The sequence below is a fragment of the Scylla paramamosain genome, chromosome 39 (assembly GCF_035594125.1).
Source record: "Scylla paramamosain isolate STU-SP2022 chromosome 39, ASM3559412v1, whole genome shotgun sequence".
Taxonomy (NCBI): Eukaryota; Metazoa; Arthropoda; class Malacostraca; order Decapoda; family Portunidae; genus Scylla; species Scylla paramamosain.
In genome coordinates, this window is record NC_087189.1 from 1,060,001 (window position 1) to 1,077,364 (window position 17,364).

Below are 17,364 nucleotides of genomic sequence, written 5' to 3' on the forward strand. Positions count from 1 at the left end.
AAGTTACTGTGATTTTCAAGAGTTTTCGTGGTTCTGGTAATAGTATAACGGTGTAGTGGAAGTTACTGTGGTCTTTAAGGGTGTTTTCATGGTTCTGGTAACAGTATAACAGGGTGTAGTGGAAGTTACTGTGATTTTCAAGAGTTTTCGTGGTTCTGGTAATAGTATAACGGTGTAGTGGAAGTTACTGTGGTCTTTAAGGGTGTTTTCGTGGTTCTGGTAATAGTATAATGGTGTAGTGGGAGTTACTGTGGTTTTCAAGGGTGTTATCGTGGTTCTGGTAACAGTTTAGCAGGGTGTAGTGGAAGTTACTGTGGTTTTCAAGGGTGTTTTCGTGGTTCTGATAACAGTGTAACAGGGTGGAGTGGAAGTTACTGTGGTCTTCAAGGGTGTTTTCGTGGTTCTGGTAACAGTTTAGCAGGGTGTAGTGGAAGTTACTGTGGGTTTCAAGAGTTTTCGTGGTTCTGATAACAGTGTAACAGGGTGTAGTGGAAGTTACTGTGTGTTTTCGTGGTCCTAGTGATAGTTTGAGGCTGTAATCACTAGTGGAAGCTATCAAGGTTTTTAGTATTCTGATTTTTTTTTCTTTTTTTATGTAGGAAGGACACTGGCCAAAGGCAACAAAAATCTAATAAAAAAAAAATGCCCACTGAAATGCCAGTCCCATGAAAGGGTTTTTCAAGTTTGTTTTCATGATTTCAGCGACAGTTTAACGAAGATTCTCCCCTTAACAATGCGAAAAAGAAAGAAAGAAAGAAGAAAAGAAAGATACTTGCGAACTTCGACTAAACAGTGTTGCCAACTCAGTCTGGAGCGCATGCGTGAAGGGAGGAATGCAAAGGGAAATAATACGTTGAAAGACATGTGACTTCGCATCCTGTCTGGAATTACAGGAAAGCCATTGATTCACATCCTCAGCGCTCGAAACGTTACCAGTATTTCTGTTCCTCCGGTTCATTGGGCCGGTTCCACATGTCCTTTCGTAAGCTCCTGAACCATAACGCGCAACATTTTGGTAACCGCCTCTGATCTGTTTTTATTGGTAATCTAACAAACCGGTAAAGAGTGGCTGTGGAATTGTTGTCACCTCGAGGCATGTCTTAGTAAACCATGTACTTAGTGTGTGTAATATTACCAGAGTTTAACAGGCTATACTGAAGGTTACTGGGGTCTTGAAGCGTGTGTTTATGATTTCAGTAATAAATGAAGAAGTGTTTTGCATTTTTTTACAGCTTCGAGATATTGAGTTTTTTTTTTATGGTGTTTAATGCTAGTAATGAATGCGTCAGCTTGGAAATTTAAAACGCTTACCTAATCTTACAAGTGTATGCATTAAACTGTAGTGGTGGTGGTGGTGGTGGTGGTGATGAGTGAAGGACAGACAGGAAGTGTGTGTGTGTGTGTGTGTGTGTGTGTGTGTGTGTGTGTGTGTGTGTGTGTGTGTGTGTGTGTGTGTGTGTGTGTGTGTGTGTGTGTGTGTTTCTTTCTTTCCTTGTGTTTGCAAATATACTTCATTCTGACTCACTTCTTTGTAGCGGTAAGTAGGTCAGCCCTCTCTCTCTCTCTCTCTCTCTCTCTCTCTCTCTCTCTCTCTCTCTCTCTCTCTCTCTCTCTCTCTCTCTCTCTCTCTCTCTCTCTCTCTCTCTCTCTCCCTGATGTTTTTGCCTCGGGACTTGGGAAATCCTTTAGGGTTTTTAGATAAATAATGATCTTAAAATTCTCTCTCTCTCTCTCTCTCTCTCTCTCTCTCTCTCTCTCTCTCTCTCTCTCTCTCTCTCTCTCTCTCTCTCTCTCTCTCTCTCTCTCTCTCTCTCTCAAGTACCTTCTCACTTCCATAGAGACTTGAAAACCTAAAATCAAACAAACAAATAAAAGGATAAATAAATAAAATAAAATAAGATAATTAAAACGATAGAAATCTTAACATTATAATAACGGTATTCATCTCAAAACATTCCGCATAAATGAATAAATAAATAAAATAAGATAAACAAAAATCAAATAAGTTTTAGACACGTAATCGCTTCGGCTTCCTCTTACACGGTCATCTCTCTCTCTCTCTCTCTCTCTCTCTCTCTCTCTCTCTCTCTCTCTCTCTCTCTCTCTCTCTCTCTCTCCTCCAAACCAAATGTAAACAAACTCTACGTGGCGCTCTTTGGAAACCTTATGACGCTGAAAGGAGTCGCTAATGACGGATATGAAAGGCTCCAATACAAATTCGTAACACCTGTTGGTATTGCAGGGCGTTGGGGGCTGGGGCTGGGTGGGAGGAGGGGGAGATATTTGAACAGCTGAGAAACTATCGTACTTTTGATTCTTGTGTGATAAATTATCGTACGTTTTTCAGTTTTTTTTTTTTTAGGCCTGATTTTTATTTGGTATTCATTTATTTTTCCAAGGTTTTTTTTATAGTTTCTTTATTTTTCTTTCTCTTTTCGTGTTATTCTGTTATGCAATCGATTCCAGTGAAAGTTTGAAAGGTCCTAGTGGAAGTTATTGGGGTTTTCGTGATTCTATTGGAAGTTATTGTGGGTTTCCGTGATTCTAGTGGAAGTTTGGTAGGTTATAGCTGAAGTTATTGGGGCTTTCATGATTCTGCTAGTCGTTCAATAGATTCTACTGGAAGTTATTGGGGTCTCAAGGGAATTTTCATGGTTCTACTTGAAGTTATCAGGAATTTCTTTGTGTTTTCATGATTAAAATTGAAGTTATTTGGATTTTCAAGTGAGTTTTCATTATTAGTGATAGTTTAACAGCTCCGGATGAAAGCCATACGTTTTTTCAAGGGCGTTTTCATGATTCTAGCGATAGTTTAACGAGAATTCTGCCTCAACAACAGGAAAAAACGTACATGAGGACTTGTCTTATCATCCCTGTGGCCTGTAAAAATATTGTGCCTTATATTGCTGGCTATGTGTCTAGAGTTGTCTGTCAGTGTGTGTGTGTGTGTGTGTGTGTCAGTGTCTATCTTACTCGCTTTCACTCAGTAATGAAGTAAGATCTCGAGATGAAACAAATCCAGAACAATTATGTCTCTCTCTCTCTCTCTCTCTCTCTCTCTCTCTCTCTCTCTCTCTCTCTCTCTCTCTCTCTCTCTCTCTCTCTCTCTCTCTCTCTCACGCCAGCTAGCAAGTTATTCCCGCTTTCTCTCTCCTTTTTTCTTCACAATCCACTATTTACATCCTCCATGTTGGAATTATCTTTATTATTTTTCTTTATTTTTCCACCAACTCGCGTTCCGGTTAGGATAATTTACTAACGGGATTTGCTTGCCTGTGGGGGATGGTGGGGGTGGGGGAGGGGGAGTGGGGGGGTGTTATGAGCGTCGGTTGTGGTGGAGTCAGCGGGGGGAGATTTAAATTTTTGAGGTTTATAACTGCTGATGATGGTAATGATATGTTTGTGTGTGTGTATGTGTGTGTGTGTGTTGTGGTTGCGATTATGTTATTTATTTTAGGTTGTTATTGTGTTTTTTATAGTTCAAAGGATTCTCTCTCTCTCTCTCTCTCTCTCTCTCTCTCTCTCTCTCTCTCTCTCTCTCTCTCTCTCTCTCTCTCTCTCTCTCTCTCTCTCTCTCTCTCTAGACACTGAGTGGGGAAATCTTGGAGGTACAGGGTGTGTAAAAAAGCATGTGAACTCGATTTGAAATTGCTGTCTTTTTATTTATTTTTTCCCTTTTTTTTGGGGGGGGAGGGGGGTGAGATGGGAGTGATATACGAACACTGACCCATAAAACTGTACTTGACAAAAAAAAGTAGGTTATTTGAACTTTTTATTGCTCGTCTTTTGGAATAGTATTATTATTATTTTTGTTTTCTCTTTCTTTTGTCTTTCGTTATTTGTTTCTTTTCGTCCTTCCTTCTCTGTCTTTCTTTTCCTTTCTTTTTCTTCTTTCTATTCTTCCTTCTCTTTTTCTTTCCTTTTCTTTTTTTTCATCTTTCATTTCATTTCTCCTGCCTCCCCCCCCTCCCTTTCTTTTTCATTCATTCATCCTTTCTTTCTTTTCTTTCATCCTTTTTTTCTGTCCCTCTCTTCCCTGCCTGTGTTGTTATTTTGATCAGTATACCCCCTCCCCCCCCCACTAGCATCAATATATCATTCTTGAGGTGATCAATGCCACAATACAAATCGCCTTAAGAAATCACTACTCAACTTAACCCTAATACTTCTCAGCTTCCTATCAGATCCAAAAGGTTCATCCCCCGTCGTATTTTTGGCGAGTGCTTACGTTACTTGACCAAGATTCATTACGATTAGGTTATAAATAGTGTTTTTTTTACATATATTTCTTTTTAATGTAATATAAAAATCTACTGACCTATTTAACGTGACTACTAACACTGGGTCAGTATTCTACAGCTTTAGGGTGACTACTAGTAACATTTCGTCTTTGTCTCCTTCAGGATGACGAGCATATAAAGAAGCGGGAGGCGGCTTCAGCTCCTCCTGCGATCCTAGCGGTCTTCCTTCCTTCATGGACCACTCCTCCTCGCTCTCCGCCCCTCTCCTCCAGCATGACCTCGAGGTACTGTACTACTGCTGTGTGTGTGCTGGTGCTAGTGGTAGTAGTTGTAGTAGTAGTAGTAGTAGTAGTACTTGTTGTTGTTGTTGTTGTTGTTGTTGTTGTTGCCTTTGTTTCATCAGTTTTACAGTATTTTGAAACACTTCTGCGCCGCATTTCCATTGCTTTCAAAGAGCTCTATTAGTTAAAGTGACACGGATCTTCAAGAGTGTTTTTACGGTTCTAGTGAGATTGACAAAATTTCTGCATGATTAACAGGAAAAACGCTCTTGAGAAACCGCCGCATCATCTCTGTGGCCTTTGAAAAATAGTCGTGGAGAGAGAGAGAGAGAGAGAGAGAGAGAGAGAGAGAGAGAGAGAGAAACAAAGCATTTCTGAATACAAATTTTCACCTAACTCTTCCCTTTTAGCTTTTATTAAGTGTCCATTAATATACGTGCCTTAAAATGACTACATCTTTCATATCTGTGAACGGGTATACGGGAGGAACACCGCCCTTTACACCATTCCTCCCTCTACGCCTCCAGGTGGCGGCGGCGGCGGGCTCTGACGGGGGCAAGGGAAGTATCAGCATCGACAGCAGCCCGGCGAGGAAGCGAGGGGCGGTCAAGGTGCGGGGGCTGGCGAGTCTGCTGGCCATCAACGCGCTGGTGTGTGGCGTGGAGATCGTATCCAGCGCAGCCTTCACCTTCATCCCCCCGCTGTTACTGAAGGCGGGATACACGGAGACTGTCATGACAATTATACTGGGCATCGGTAAGAGAGAGCGAGAGAGAGCGAGAGAGAGGGGGGTGGGGCGTGGGGAAAGGAGAAACTGGAACAAACTGGAATCCTAGGCTCTAAGGTAACTGAGAGAGAGAGAGAGAGAGAGAGAGAGAGAGAGAGAGAGAGAGAGAGTTATACTGGGACTAGGACGGGCCTCTACTATCCTACTACTACTACTACTACTACTACTACTACTACTACTACTACTACTACTACTACTACTACTACTACTACTACTATTACTACTACTGGCCACCCCGCGTATCGGATTAACCCACTCTTGTCCCACGCAGATCATTAGACAGGTAGGACACAGTGCACCTGATGATTAAAAAAAAAAAAAGTGACAGGTGAGGTGGATGGGCGGGTAGGTGGGCAGGTAAAAGGGGTGTTTTTGTCGCTGTTTTTCTGGTGTGTGTGTGTTGGGGGTTTAGTTTCAAGGTGATTAGTCATGGTGTGTGTGTGTGTGTGTGTGTGTGTGATAGTAATATTTGTTTGTTTGTCTTTCTTTGGTGCAGCCTTCAAACACACACACACACACACACACACATATAGGTTAGCACGCTCGACTCAACCACGAAGGCCCGGGTTCGAATCCTGGGCGCGGCGAGACAAATGGGCGAGCCTCTTAATGTGTAGCCTCTGTTCACCTAGCAGCAAGTAGGTACGGGATATAACCTGAGGGATTGTGACCTCGATGTCCCTCTGTGTGGTGTGTCAGTGGTCTCAGACCTACCCAAAGATCGGTCACTATGAACTCTGGGCTCTTTCCATAGGGAAACGGCTGGCTGGGTGACCAGCAGGCGACCGTAGGTGAAACACAAAATAAAACAATAATTTCTCTCTCTCTCTCTCTCTCTCTCTCTCTCTCTCTCTCTCTCTCTCTCTCTCTCTCTCTCTCTCTCTCTCTCTCTCTCTCTCTCTCTCTCTCTCTCTCTCTCTCTCACAAAAGACAAATTCCTCTATACAAACTCACCCACCCATCACCACCCATCACTCACTCACCCATACCTTGCACAGCTCCCTTCCTGGACATGGGGACAGTGCCTCTGCTCGCCGAGTGGAGTGACCGGTGCACCTCTGCCCTTGGGAGGAGGCGTCCCTTCATCATGTTCCTGTCATCAGTCCTTCTCTTCTCCCTCACACTCATCCCTTACGGCCCCACCATAGCCCTTGCGTTCTCCGATGAGGCGTCTCCGAGGTTGAAGTAAGTTGTTTTCTTCTTCTTCTTCAGTGTCTTTTTTTTCTCTCTCTCTCTCTCTCTCTGTTGTGTTGTTCATCTATTTTTCCTCTTGCTTATTTTTTTTCTTTTCCTTGTTCTCCAGTGATGTCTCCCCTAGGTTGAAATTATTTTTCTCTTCCTCCTCCTGTTTCTTCATTTCTTTCTCTCTCCTGTTTTGCAGTGGTCTGTTTGTTGCTGTTTTCCTCTCCCTTCTTCTGTTTCTCCTTTTTTTTTTTCTTTCTTCTGTGTTGTCATGCTGTGGTCTATTAGTCTTTGATGCTTCCCCTTGGTTGAAATAAGTCACTGTTTTTTTCTCTCTTCCTCCTGTTTCTCCTTTTCTTTCTCCTATATTCCAGTGGTCTTAGTCAGTCAGTCAATCTTCCTTCTATTTTTCCTGTAACAAGTAACCAGTTTCTTGTATTGCTTTCATCTCTAACTATCAAGGCTAAAAAATAATTCAAGCTCATTTTCTTTATTTTTTCACCTTCCAGCATGGTCACATAAACAAAAGCTTTTTCATGCATCACTCTCATCCATACCTATCAGTTTACTTCATTTTTCCTCCCACAGCATGATCATCCTTGCCCTTGGTGTCATCCTTCTGGACTACAGTTACCAGGCACTCTTCAACCCCTGTGAGTCCCTCCTGTCTGACCTGCTTGCCACATCTCCTGAGTGGGAGCAGACGCGTGGGTTCACCGTGTACTCTGCCTCCATCTCTCTTGGTGGCATTCTGGGCTACCTCATTGTGTCCATTGACTGGTCCTCCACTGGTAAGCTGCCTTATTTTGGGCTGTGGAGTGTTCATTGGTGCCTTCTCAGACATTTCATTATCTCGTTGTGGTGTTTTCAAAGGTGCCGGAGATGATGGCTAATTTTTCTGGGGTATTTTTTTTTACTCTTCAGTCTTTGTGAATGTTTGATGAGTCACAGGCACCTTCTGAAACCTTTCACTCTCTTGTCAGGACTGTTTTAAGAAGCTCCATAGATGATGGGATCATTTTTCCAGGATGTTTTTACCAGCTGAGCTTCCATTTTCAGTCTCAGGAATGTTTGACAGTTTGTAGGTTTGTGTACATTTCCTGAAACCTTTTGTTATCTCATAAGGACTGTTTTCAAAGACTCAAGAAATGACTGATTACTTTTTTGGGGATATTTTCCCTGAGATGATGCAGAATACACATCTCAGAGTTCTGTTTCTGAGCAGCACAGACTGATGTAGCATGGTGTTCCAGGGTTCCTCCTCGGGTCCCAGGAGCAGACGGCCTTCTCTGTGATCTTTGTGATGTTCCTACCGTGTCTGTTCCTGACGCTGTGCTTCGCCCGGGAGAAGCCCTTCACATCCTCCTGTGGGCCACTGGGGCATGGGCAGGTGGAGGCGGGCCTGGAGGGAGAGTACCTGAAGGCGCACACCAAGGAGATGGCCGTGCTGGATCTCACCAGGGACCTGCCGGCACTGGTGAGGGACCACCCCTCCGATGGCGGCTACGAGAGTGGCTCCAGTGAGACGGAGGAGATGGCGCCACTGGTGCTGCCATCCTCTGAGATGCTGCGATGGAGGTACCAGCTCCTCGTCCATCAGCTGAGCCGCCTACCGCACCTCACCCTTCAGCGCGTTGTCAATGGGGTGCTGCGGCTGCTGTGGAAGCTGTTCCTGGTGGTGCTGTACCTGCCCTATCAGGTGAGTGTGTCAGGCAAGCCACTGTCTGCCACTCACTGCCAGGCTGCCACACTCAACCTTTGTACATCAACACTTGTATTCATCTCATCCATCCTTGTGACATGATACAAAAAAAACTTGGTTATTTGTTATTTATTTTATTTTAAAGTCAGTTTCACCCTTATAATCATAATTGTCCAGCATCTTAAGTATTTCTCTTAACTTGTGAAGCCTTGGACATCTCAGCACATCACCCCCCCACCTCCTTGCTGACTGACTGCTCCACTTCCTGTCTGACTTACTGCCCTACTCCCTGCCTGATTGACTGCCCCACTCCCTGCCTGACTGTCCATACTCCCACAGGTGATCAAACTGCCACAGGACACTTGGCGGCGAGTCAGCACGGCGCCCACTGTGCTGCGACGGCTGTTCCTGTCCGAGCTGTTTGGCTGGATGGGCTTCATGTGCCATAACATGTTCTTCACTGATTTTGTGGGGCAGTACATGTATGGTGGGCTTCCTGATGCCCCAGAGCACACCACGGGCGCCCTGCTGTATGATGAGGGTGTTCGCATGGGCTCCTGGGGACTCTTCCTTCACAGCTTGACTGGTGAGCACCTTCATCTCCCCTCCTTGTATCCTTTAGTAGTCATTGTTTATACTTTACCTGTGAGTTATTTGTTTTTATGTAAGAGAGGCATTAGTCTAAGGGAACAAGAAGGATGAAAGGAAGGCCCACTGAGGTGCAAGTCCCTAAAGGAAGTTCAAAAAGTATCAAGTGGAGGATAATGTGTCTTGAAACGTCCCTCTTTTAGTCAGTTGTAGTATTCCCACACACACACACACACACACTCAGATCATAGGTCCCTCACACCTTATATAATTCTCTTTGAACCTTCCCACTCCCCTGACTGTATACTGTACTTGTCATTGTTTGTACTGTGCCACTAGTCATTCAGTTGTAGCATTCCCACACACACACACATACACACAGGTCTCTCACACACCATGTCTCCCTCACTCATGCCTCCATCTCCTTCCAGCCTGCCTGTACGCCTTCTTTGTCCAGCAGCACATTGTCGACATCATAGGCCACCGTGCAGTGTTCCTCGGTGGCCTGGCTGGCTTCTCCCTCACCATGCTGGCCACCATTGTCTCACCCAACATAGCCTTCCTCAACGCAGTCACTGCCATGTCAGGGATTGGATTTGCTGCCCTCACCTCAACGCCAAACATGCTCGTCACTCTCTATAACTCAGACAGACAGGTGAGGGACTGCTGTGATAGACAGGCAAGGGGTTCAGGGATAGATTGAAGGATTGCAAGGACAGACATATGCCCTCACCTCAACTTGCTTTTCACTCTATAACTCATAAAGACAGGTGAGGGACTGCTGGGATAGATAGGCAAGGGGTTCAGGGATAGATTGTGGGATTGCAAGGACATACAGATGAAGGATTAGGGGACATAAGTGAGGGACTGCAGGGACAGACAGGCAAAGGGAATCAGGGGTTATAGATATCAGTGCATGATTAATCACCTTATTAAACTTCAACCTTTATTTTTTTAACCAGTAGCATTTCACACTTTGTAAACGAGGCAGCAGCAAGATGACAGGATTATGTCAGTGGGAAATCATGAAAAAAAAATGTAAATATGACTTCCTGACCTTTCTTTACCCGATTCCACAGCTGTACATGTGGGACGAACAGAGCCCAGAGGGAGGCGAGGAGCGGGGCCTGGGGACAGACGTTGCGGTGCTGGACACTGCCTACTTCCTCTCCCAGATCATTCTCTCAGTGTGCATGGGGCCGCTGGTGGACTTGACAGGCTCAGCGCTGCCCTACATGGTGGTGGCAGCCTTCACTGGGCTCATCTCTGTCTACTGCGGCACCAAGATTGTGTTCACGGATGCAGACCTGAGGCAGCTGCGGCTTGGTCTGTTCTAGTGGTGGTGCTGACTTGCCTTAGTAACCTGGTTGGGGGGAAGATAGGGACTGTTGGGGACTCCTTGGGTGGGGATCAAGGGGAGTTGTGAAGGGAGGGAGTTGAGGGCAGTGGGCAAGGAAGAGAGGTGCTAAAGTGACCGTTTCCATGTCAATCAAACTCACATGAGGTGCTCACTTGTACATCGAGGTGTTGAAATGTGTGTTAGAGGACTGCACCAAGGCTAGCATGTGCACTGTGGGGTGTAGGGGTGTACAGTGTAAAGGGAAGGGCGTACAGAGTGGTGTGTGGCAGTGTTCTTTACCGAGTGCTGGGAGGTTGGGTCTTTTATCGTTGTTGTCCTTAGACGCCACACACTCACTGATGCAGAGTTGTGAGCCAAGTCAGAATGCCACTGAAGCCTTCCCAGTGAGTGTTCCAGTATCACTCATGCAACAGTATTTGCAGTGGTTACGATTACTTTGTGTATTTATAGCAAGTTGACTTTTTTATACTTATTTATATATATATATATATGATTTTATTGTTATGTATCAGCTTCCCTCGTAGGCATGGAGGAGAGACACTGGCAAGGAAGGGGACGTGTCTCAGCCTGGGTAGTTTGTGGTGTGTTTGCTGAGTCACTGGGCCAATTAAGAGTTGGGGAGGGGGGGCACCTCCACTCCCCCTGTACATATAATCAAGGACACACAAACACTTGTGTCAACACTCGCACATCTTTCAAGCCATTAATAACTGCACAAATATCTTTAAAAAATCTTATGTTAATTCAGATCTCTATAAAATTGACATATGCACATTACTTGAATGTAAGAGTATTTCATTTCACTTCGGACATGAATTACTGACACTTGTCAGATTCATATCACAACATTTATATGGTAGCTTGTCATTTCAAGTGACCATGCAAAACTCCAGAGAGGCGAGGGAAGCTGGTACTGTTGTGTTCATGGTTGTCCCACTGCTGCGTAAGAAGACAGGACAGGAAGCAGACGTTTCTTGGCAGCAGTGAGGGTGACGTGTGCAGTGAGTGAAGGACCTGCGCCTCCCACAGACCCCTCTCAAGGCAGCAGGATTCAAATTTTATCAAAGTCTTCCCAAACCAGTTGAAGTATTTTACACAAGCCCTCTGCCCCTTGAAGTATTCCTCCCCCACAGACCTCTTGTGCTGCTCCTCACCGCCAGTCTGCACCATCAATACAAAGAGAATCCCTCCATTTTTTAACACAAGATAGTTGATAACGCATTCACTTTGACCCTCTGTCAGTACGCTGCGGTCCTGACATTCCTTAAATTTAATGGAACAAATCAAGTACCTGCAGATGTTCTTTGTTCTCTACGCCACCTGTTTGGTCGGCAAGCCCTGTGTGGTGCTACGTGACCCTTGGTGGTGCTCAGGACTCATCACGCACTCATCACTCACTCATCCGATAACATAAACATGAGGATTGTTGTGTCATTGTAGGTCAAGTGTAAGTCGAGTCTTTCAGTGCTTTGGGAACCACAAGTACTCACTCACGCGCACATTTCAAGCACAAACAAACTGCCGAACAAACAAACAGCATTAACATATTGCCGCATACCCACTTGCTTTCCATCACGCGTTGCCCACGACTCGGATGTCTGATGCTCGCCTTGTATTTGCACCTTTTGTTACCACTATCTTGTTTTTCCTGCTCAGAAGACAGCCTGTGGTTCCCTCCTGCAGAGTACAGCAGGAAGGGAGGAAGGAGAGGCCGTTCTGAGTTTGGTGTTTCAGATTAAGGAGTTAACCAGAAGGTGAGTCCTGTCCTTCCTCCCTTCACCTTCACCGTTCATCAAGGAGAGAGAGAGGAAAGATTAGCTCTCTCCTCTTGTTACGAGTATTCCTGCAAGTGTACTTACGATGACGGCTCACTGAATTTTTGTATCGTTACTCTTGTAGTGCTAAGACTGTTGAGTTTGTTTCAATCAAGCATAGAGGTGCTCAAATTTATTGTGCTGCCCGTGATTGTTGTTACATCTCTCATGTGCTTGGGATGCTGAGAACAGAATTTGTCTCTAAGCTTTTCTGGTTCACCATTTCTTTACAAGTTATTCTAGTTACAAGAGTGTTACCATTAAGGAAACTGCCTTGGAGAGAGAGATTTTTTGTATTGTCTTGCAGGTGAAAAAAATGTGCCATGTGAGGCAGACTGGGTGTGTGTGTGTGTGTGTGTGTGTGTGTGTGTGTGTGTGTGTGTGTGTGTGTGTGTGTGTGTATTTACCTAGTTGTATTTACCTAGTTGTACTTTATGGGAAAAGAACTATGCTCGTTCTGTCCCATTTCCATATTTTTTTAATATCCACCTTAGCCTTGAATCCATGTATATTTTATGTGTGTGTGTGTGTGTGTGTGTGTGTGTGTGTGTGTGTGTGTGAATATAGTGTGGGGCTGTGGTGAGTGACTGTGGTTTGTAAACATACTGTGGGTCTGTGGTGGGTGGGTGGGGGGGGAGAGAGAGAGAGAGAGCATACGCACATACGCAAACAGTCTGCCTCATGCACCTTCCAGTGATGAAGCAACAGTGAAATTTCACATTGGACGAAAAAAAGTAGTTTTCTTGTAAAGGCAGACTCACTGGAACACAAGGCAAGATGAAGAAACACTCCTTGCCTTCCAGTAACACCTGACCTTGAGACACTGAGAGGGAGAAAAACATGAACTGGCAGAGGTCTTTGTTGCCAGACACAAGTATAATGTTGGAAGCCTTGGGAGGAGAGAGTTCTTGTAAAGTGGCAATATTTCAAGGTGCCCCAGACCATCAATGGATAAATGTTTAGTTGGTAAGGTTCTGGATCAGTATTAGTCACTACCCAGATCTACAAAGAGACAATGTACTGGAAGTTTAATAAGTAAAGTTCTAATCAGTTTTAGTCACCCACCTAGACCTGAGAGAGACTGAATATTTGGTTGGTAAAGTTTTGGGTCAGTTTGTCACTACCCAGACCTGCAGGAGACAATGCACTGAACATTTAATTAGCAAAGTTTTGAATGTGTCACCCCCACCTTGACCTGTTAAAGAGACAATGAACTAAATATTTAATAAGTAAAGCTTTGGGTCTAAACATTTAATAAGTAAAGTTTTGGGTCTGCTTTAGTCATTATCCAGATCTGCAAGAGACAATGTATTGAATATTTAGGTGGTACAGTTATGTGTCAGTCCCTCATTGTATGTCTCAGTTTTATGGATTGTCAGTCTTCCAATGCATACACATGACCACATGAGTCTTGAGACGTGACTTCACATCAGTATAGAGATGGACATTTGCCTTTAACCTTCACCTAGAAACACTGGAGACAGTCATGCATTTTGTTAAACCCTCAGTGTGCATAAGACATGAGTACATCAGTATGAAGGTGGATATTTTTGTGTAGTTTTTCCTATACCCAGGAAACACCCAATCCACTTGCCACCTGTCATGCTCTTTGTCATATCCTCTACAAGTGCTGTTGTTTACAAAGCTTCCAACATGAACTGTGCTTATAGATGTCTGGTACCCTTTAAAGGAGGAAGTTAATGAGATAGAGTCAAATATCCCACATCATTACTTTTTACAATTCCATGCCATCTTGTGGTTGCATTAATTTGAATCTCTGCCAGTTCTTGCTTATGATCCTCCTACTGTTCTTTAAGGTGTTGCAGTGGACAGTCACACTGTCCAACAGTCCCAGGTGGTGTAACACAAAGGTTCAGGCAGCTTCTTACACCTGAGCCATGAGTCCCGGCGCCAGGACAGCCTGGCTTGGGTTGTGAGCATCAGCAAGGCACTTCTTGTTATACAGACTGGATTGTTGTGGTGAATCAGCATCTTGTGGCTGAAAGCTTTATATAAGTTTAACCTGAATCTTAGCACAAGTGAATCTCATTATCAGCAGTGTGAGTACAGAGTCATTGTACATTGTAAGTCAACCTGTTACTGAAAAGTGAAGCAGCATTGTGATTTATATGGTAAGTCAGTTTTGTCTGTTACAGAAAACCAAGTTAAAACATTTTCCTTTTTAATAATGGTTGAAACAAAGTGTGTGGCCACACAGGATGGCCAGTGCTTACTGTTCAGAGTTTATCTGAAAGAACATTACCCTCAACACAAAATATGCTTGTGTATAATTATTAGAAATTGTAACTATTTTCATAAAGCTTAATTCTCACTGTGTGTATAATTGCCCTATCCACTGCCTACATGTACAAATTCTCCTTTGTAAGTACTACCACTGGAATGTTTGGCAGATCAAACCTTGTTCATTCCACACACCACTGCATGAAAAATCCTGAACATTTGTGCAGGTGTTGGGGAGATGGTAGGAAAACTCAAGGTGAAGTAAGGGTATTCTCTCAGGTTCTGAATATTGGCTGTGTCTCTACTCTCAAAGGAAGACCTGTGCTTGAGATGAGACAATAGTACTACTTCAACCTGAGTTCCTCTCCTGCCTTCCCTCTCATCTGTTAGTCACTGTGCAGGCAAGTCAGATGTGAACTCATATATCCCAATGACTGTGACAGATGGCCAAGACACCTCAACCAAAACACAGCAACATGTGATTCCTGACAAATTACAAGACAATAACAGCTCAATTCACTGGTGGGCGTCTCACCATACATCTGCTGATTTGTACGAAAATATATAAAAGTACAACACTTGTGATGCGTAATGGGTATAAAACTTTTCTCCACAGCAATCAGCATTCATATGGAGAAAACTTGCACACACAAATGCTTTTTACTCTTATCAAAGTATTCCTACATTTAGAAATCTTTCATGTTTTATACAGAGTGTAAGTGATAAGTATACAAACAAACTCCTTACTGTATCCATGTAAAGTCTGGAAAGTTTCTAAACATTAAGGATTTGACAGAACAGTGAATTGTGTGTGCAAGCAAAGTTACTCCCTCCAAAACTTTTACTCATGGAAACTTTTCAGGCCACACTAATGAAAACACCTCATTAAATTACACGCAGAAAAAAAAAAAAAAACCTAAGAGATACTGTCTTCCAAATCACAACACCAAAAAGTGCATACACACAAACAAGTGCATTTTCTAACACCAGTACCAAAAAATACACCCCGTCTATACAATACATCCATACAACACTTATATACACCCACACAGACACACTCGCCCCACACTCAGTCCTTCTTAGCAGCAGCCTTTAGTCTTCTCTCCAGCTGCTCCTCCTTAAAAGCCTGATAGATGTAAGAGAAGATAACAGCCTGAATCACGCACACAGCCGCCACTGCCCCATAGATGTAGCTCCGGGGTGCTTCTATCCCATACTCCTTTTCTGCATAGTTCTTGCAGGTGAAGTACGCCCAGAAGGGAAGGGTGAACATGGCCAGGCTGTGCAGGAAGAGTTTAATGAAGACGCGGCGAGCATTTGGAGGTGACTCGCTTGTTGCTGTCCTCACCTCCGCGCCTTGTGCTGCGTCCATGGCTGGTAGCTGTTGAATTGTGATCTGTCTGCCCTCACGTCTGAAAGGAAGAGGGTTTTTTGTATTTTGGTATAAATTTTAAGGGTATTCTCAGACATATTCCTGGAAGTTAATTGATAAAGGGATAATTAAAGAAGGAATTGCTTATTTGTATTCATCTTTCTGTAGTGGGATAAGGTGTTAGAATATAAGAACATAAGAAAATAAGGCAAGCTGCAATAAGCCATCAGGCCTACATGTGGCAATCCCTGTATGGTTATGTAATAATAAAAAAGGAAAGAAAACACACATTTTCTTGTTTCTTGATTGTGTGTCAGTAAATTCTCAGCCATTTAGTAATTCTGTTGAGAGACTGAATATAAGGATAGCTAAATTAGATTAGGTTCATAATTCTACCAGGTTAAGTGACAAGTTTGATTAGTTAAGATTAGATAATTAATTCTGTCAATAGGTGAAATGAAAGAATATATTATGTTAAGTTAGGTTAGCAATCATGAATAGAGATATAATGTAAGGTTTTCTTAGTCTAGGTTAGAATATGATTAGATTAGTATTCGTTGAGAGCTTGAATGGAAGGTTAGTTAGGTCAGCTTGTCAGGTTAATAATATTGTATTTGCAAAAGGATGAATAGCAGGTTAGTTTGTTTGAATTTGATTAGTATTTCTTTGAGACGTTGAATGGAAGGTCTGATTGAAGGTGAATGGAAGGTTAGTTGACAGTTCGCCACAACGCCTTCAGACTATGTAACTATATAATTTCCATGTTTTCGAAAGCCAAAGTTATTCCATCGTGTATTTAAAAGCTGGTTAATGTCTGGAGAGAATCATTCGAAGGCTGTAGAGTTATTTGGGAGTTTGCTTTTACGTAAATCTGGCTTACTTACTTCAAAAGGCAGTAAAGCAATTAATTAATCTACAATATCTTAACATCTACGATCATTCACTCTCCTAACTCCACCATTAAGACTAAAATATCTTTTCACTCTCTTTTCTAACAATATATTAATAGAAAAGGTCTCCCTCTGTCAATTTTCACCATATATATGATCCAAATCCACCTGAAAAACTTTAAATAGATGGAAAAACAGGAGAATCCCGGGCTCACCTCAATGTTGGAGTAATCACGGCTGGCAGCTGACAGTGGCGCCCGGTCAGCTGATTATTGCGTCACCAGCGCGGGAGATTTAAACTCACGTGCGCAGCTGAACACAACGCAAGAAAATAAGTGAAGCTGGAAGAAGACACCAGTTCTACGCGTGGCTGTCCCTATATAAGACCTATTTCCACTTATTATTCTCATCCATAAATTTATCTAATCATCTTTTAGAGCTCACTAATGACTCGACACTGACTGAAACACACTCACCTATTTCCATCTGTCATTCTCATCCATAAATCTACCTAATCACCTTTTAGAGCTCATCAATAACGTGACACTAACTAAGTGAAACATGCTAACCTTTTTTCCACCTATCATCACCATCCATAAATTTATCTAATCTTCTAACAACTAAGCACTAACCACCTCAGCTGATTACCGAGTCTAGTCCATTCATCTCCCACTGTAAGAACCAATTCCTTCCTGCCTGTTTTTTTTTTTTATTTTTTTTATATTCTTTCTTCGTTTATGTCTATTTATTTATATCTAGCTTTATCAAACTTGAACCCATTATTTCTTGTCCTGCCCTATTACTGACCTGAGACAACCTTCAACTAACATTACTTCTAACAGACTGGCTCACCTGCCAACTTAAACTGATAGATACATTAATAGGCTCATTATATACAAAATAACA

The 17,364-nt window shown here is 43.1% G+C and overlaps 1 protein-coding gene and 1 long non-coding RNA gene across 5 annotated transcripts in view; one reads left to right on the plus strand and one right to left on the minus strand.

Annotated features, from left to right (window-relative positions):
• The window catches only part of LOC135091987 (solute carrier family 45 member 3-like), a 29,059-nt gene extending 14,772 nt beyond the window's left edge, over nucleotides 1-14,287 (plus strand). For all 4 annotated transcript variants that reach the window (XM_063990091.1, XM_063990092.1, XM_063990090.1 and 1 more), the window contains 8 exons: nucleotides 4,404-4,525; nucleotides 5,050-5,278; nucleotides 6,308-6,494; nucleotides 7,080-7,282; nucleotides 7,745-8,190; nucleotides 8,533-8,779; nucleotides 9,213-9,436; nucleotides 9,861-14,287. In XM_063990091.1, the coding sequence (XP_063846161.1) occupies nucleotides 4,475-4,525; nucleotides 5,050-5,278; nucleotides 6,308-6,494; nucleotides 7,080-7,282; nucleotides 7,745-8,190; nucleotides 8,533-8,779; nucleotides 9,213-9,436; nucleotides 9,861-10,118 (1,845 nt within the window). In that variant the 5' untranslated portion in view covers nucleotides 4,404-4,474 and the 3' untranslated portion in view covers nucleotides 10,119-14,287. The remainder of the gene's footprint in view (nucleotides 1-4,403; nucleotides 4,526-5,049; nucleotides 5,279-6,307; nucleotides 6,495-7,079; nucleotides 7,283-7,744; nucleotides 8,191-8,532; nucleotides 8,780-9,212; nucleotides 9,437-9,860) is intronic.
• LOC135091992 (uncharacterized) lies at nucleotides 14,121-17,194 on the minus strand. Its single transcript, XR_010262716.1, has 2 exons — nucleotides 16,674-17,194; nucleotides 14,121-15,608 (listed from the first exon to the last, which is right to left on the minus strand). It is a non-coding gene; the product is annotated as an uncharacterized LOC135091992 (long non-coding RNA).
• Nucleotides 17,195-17,364: the final 170 nt, after the last annotated feature.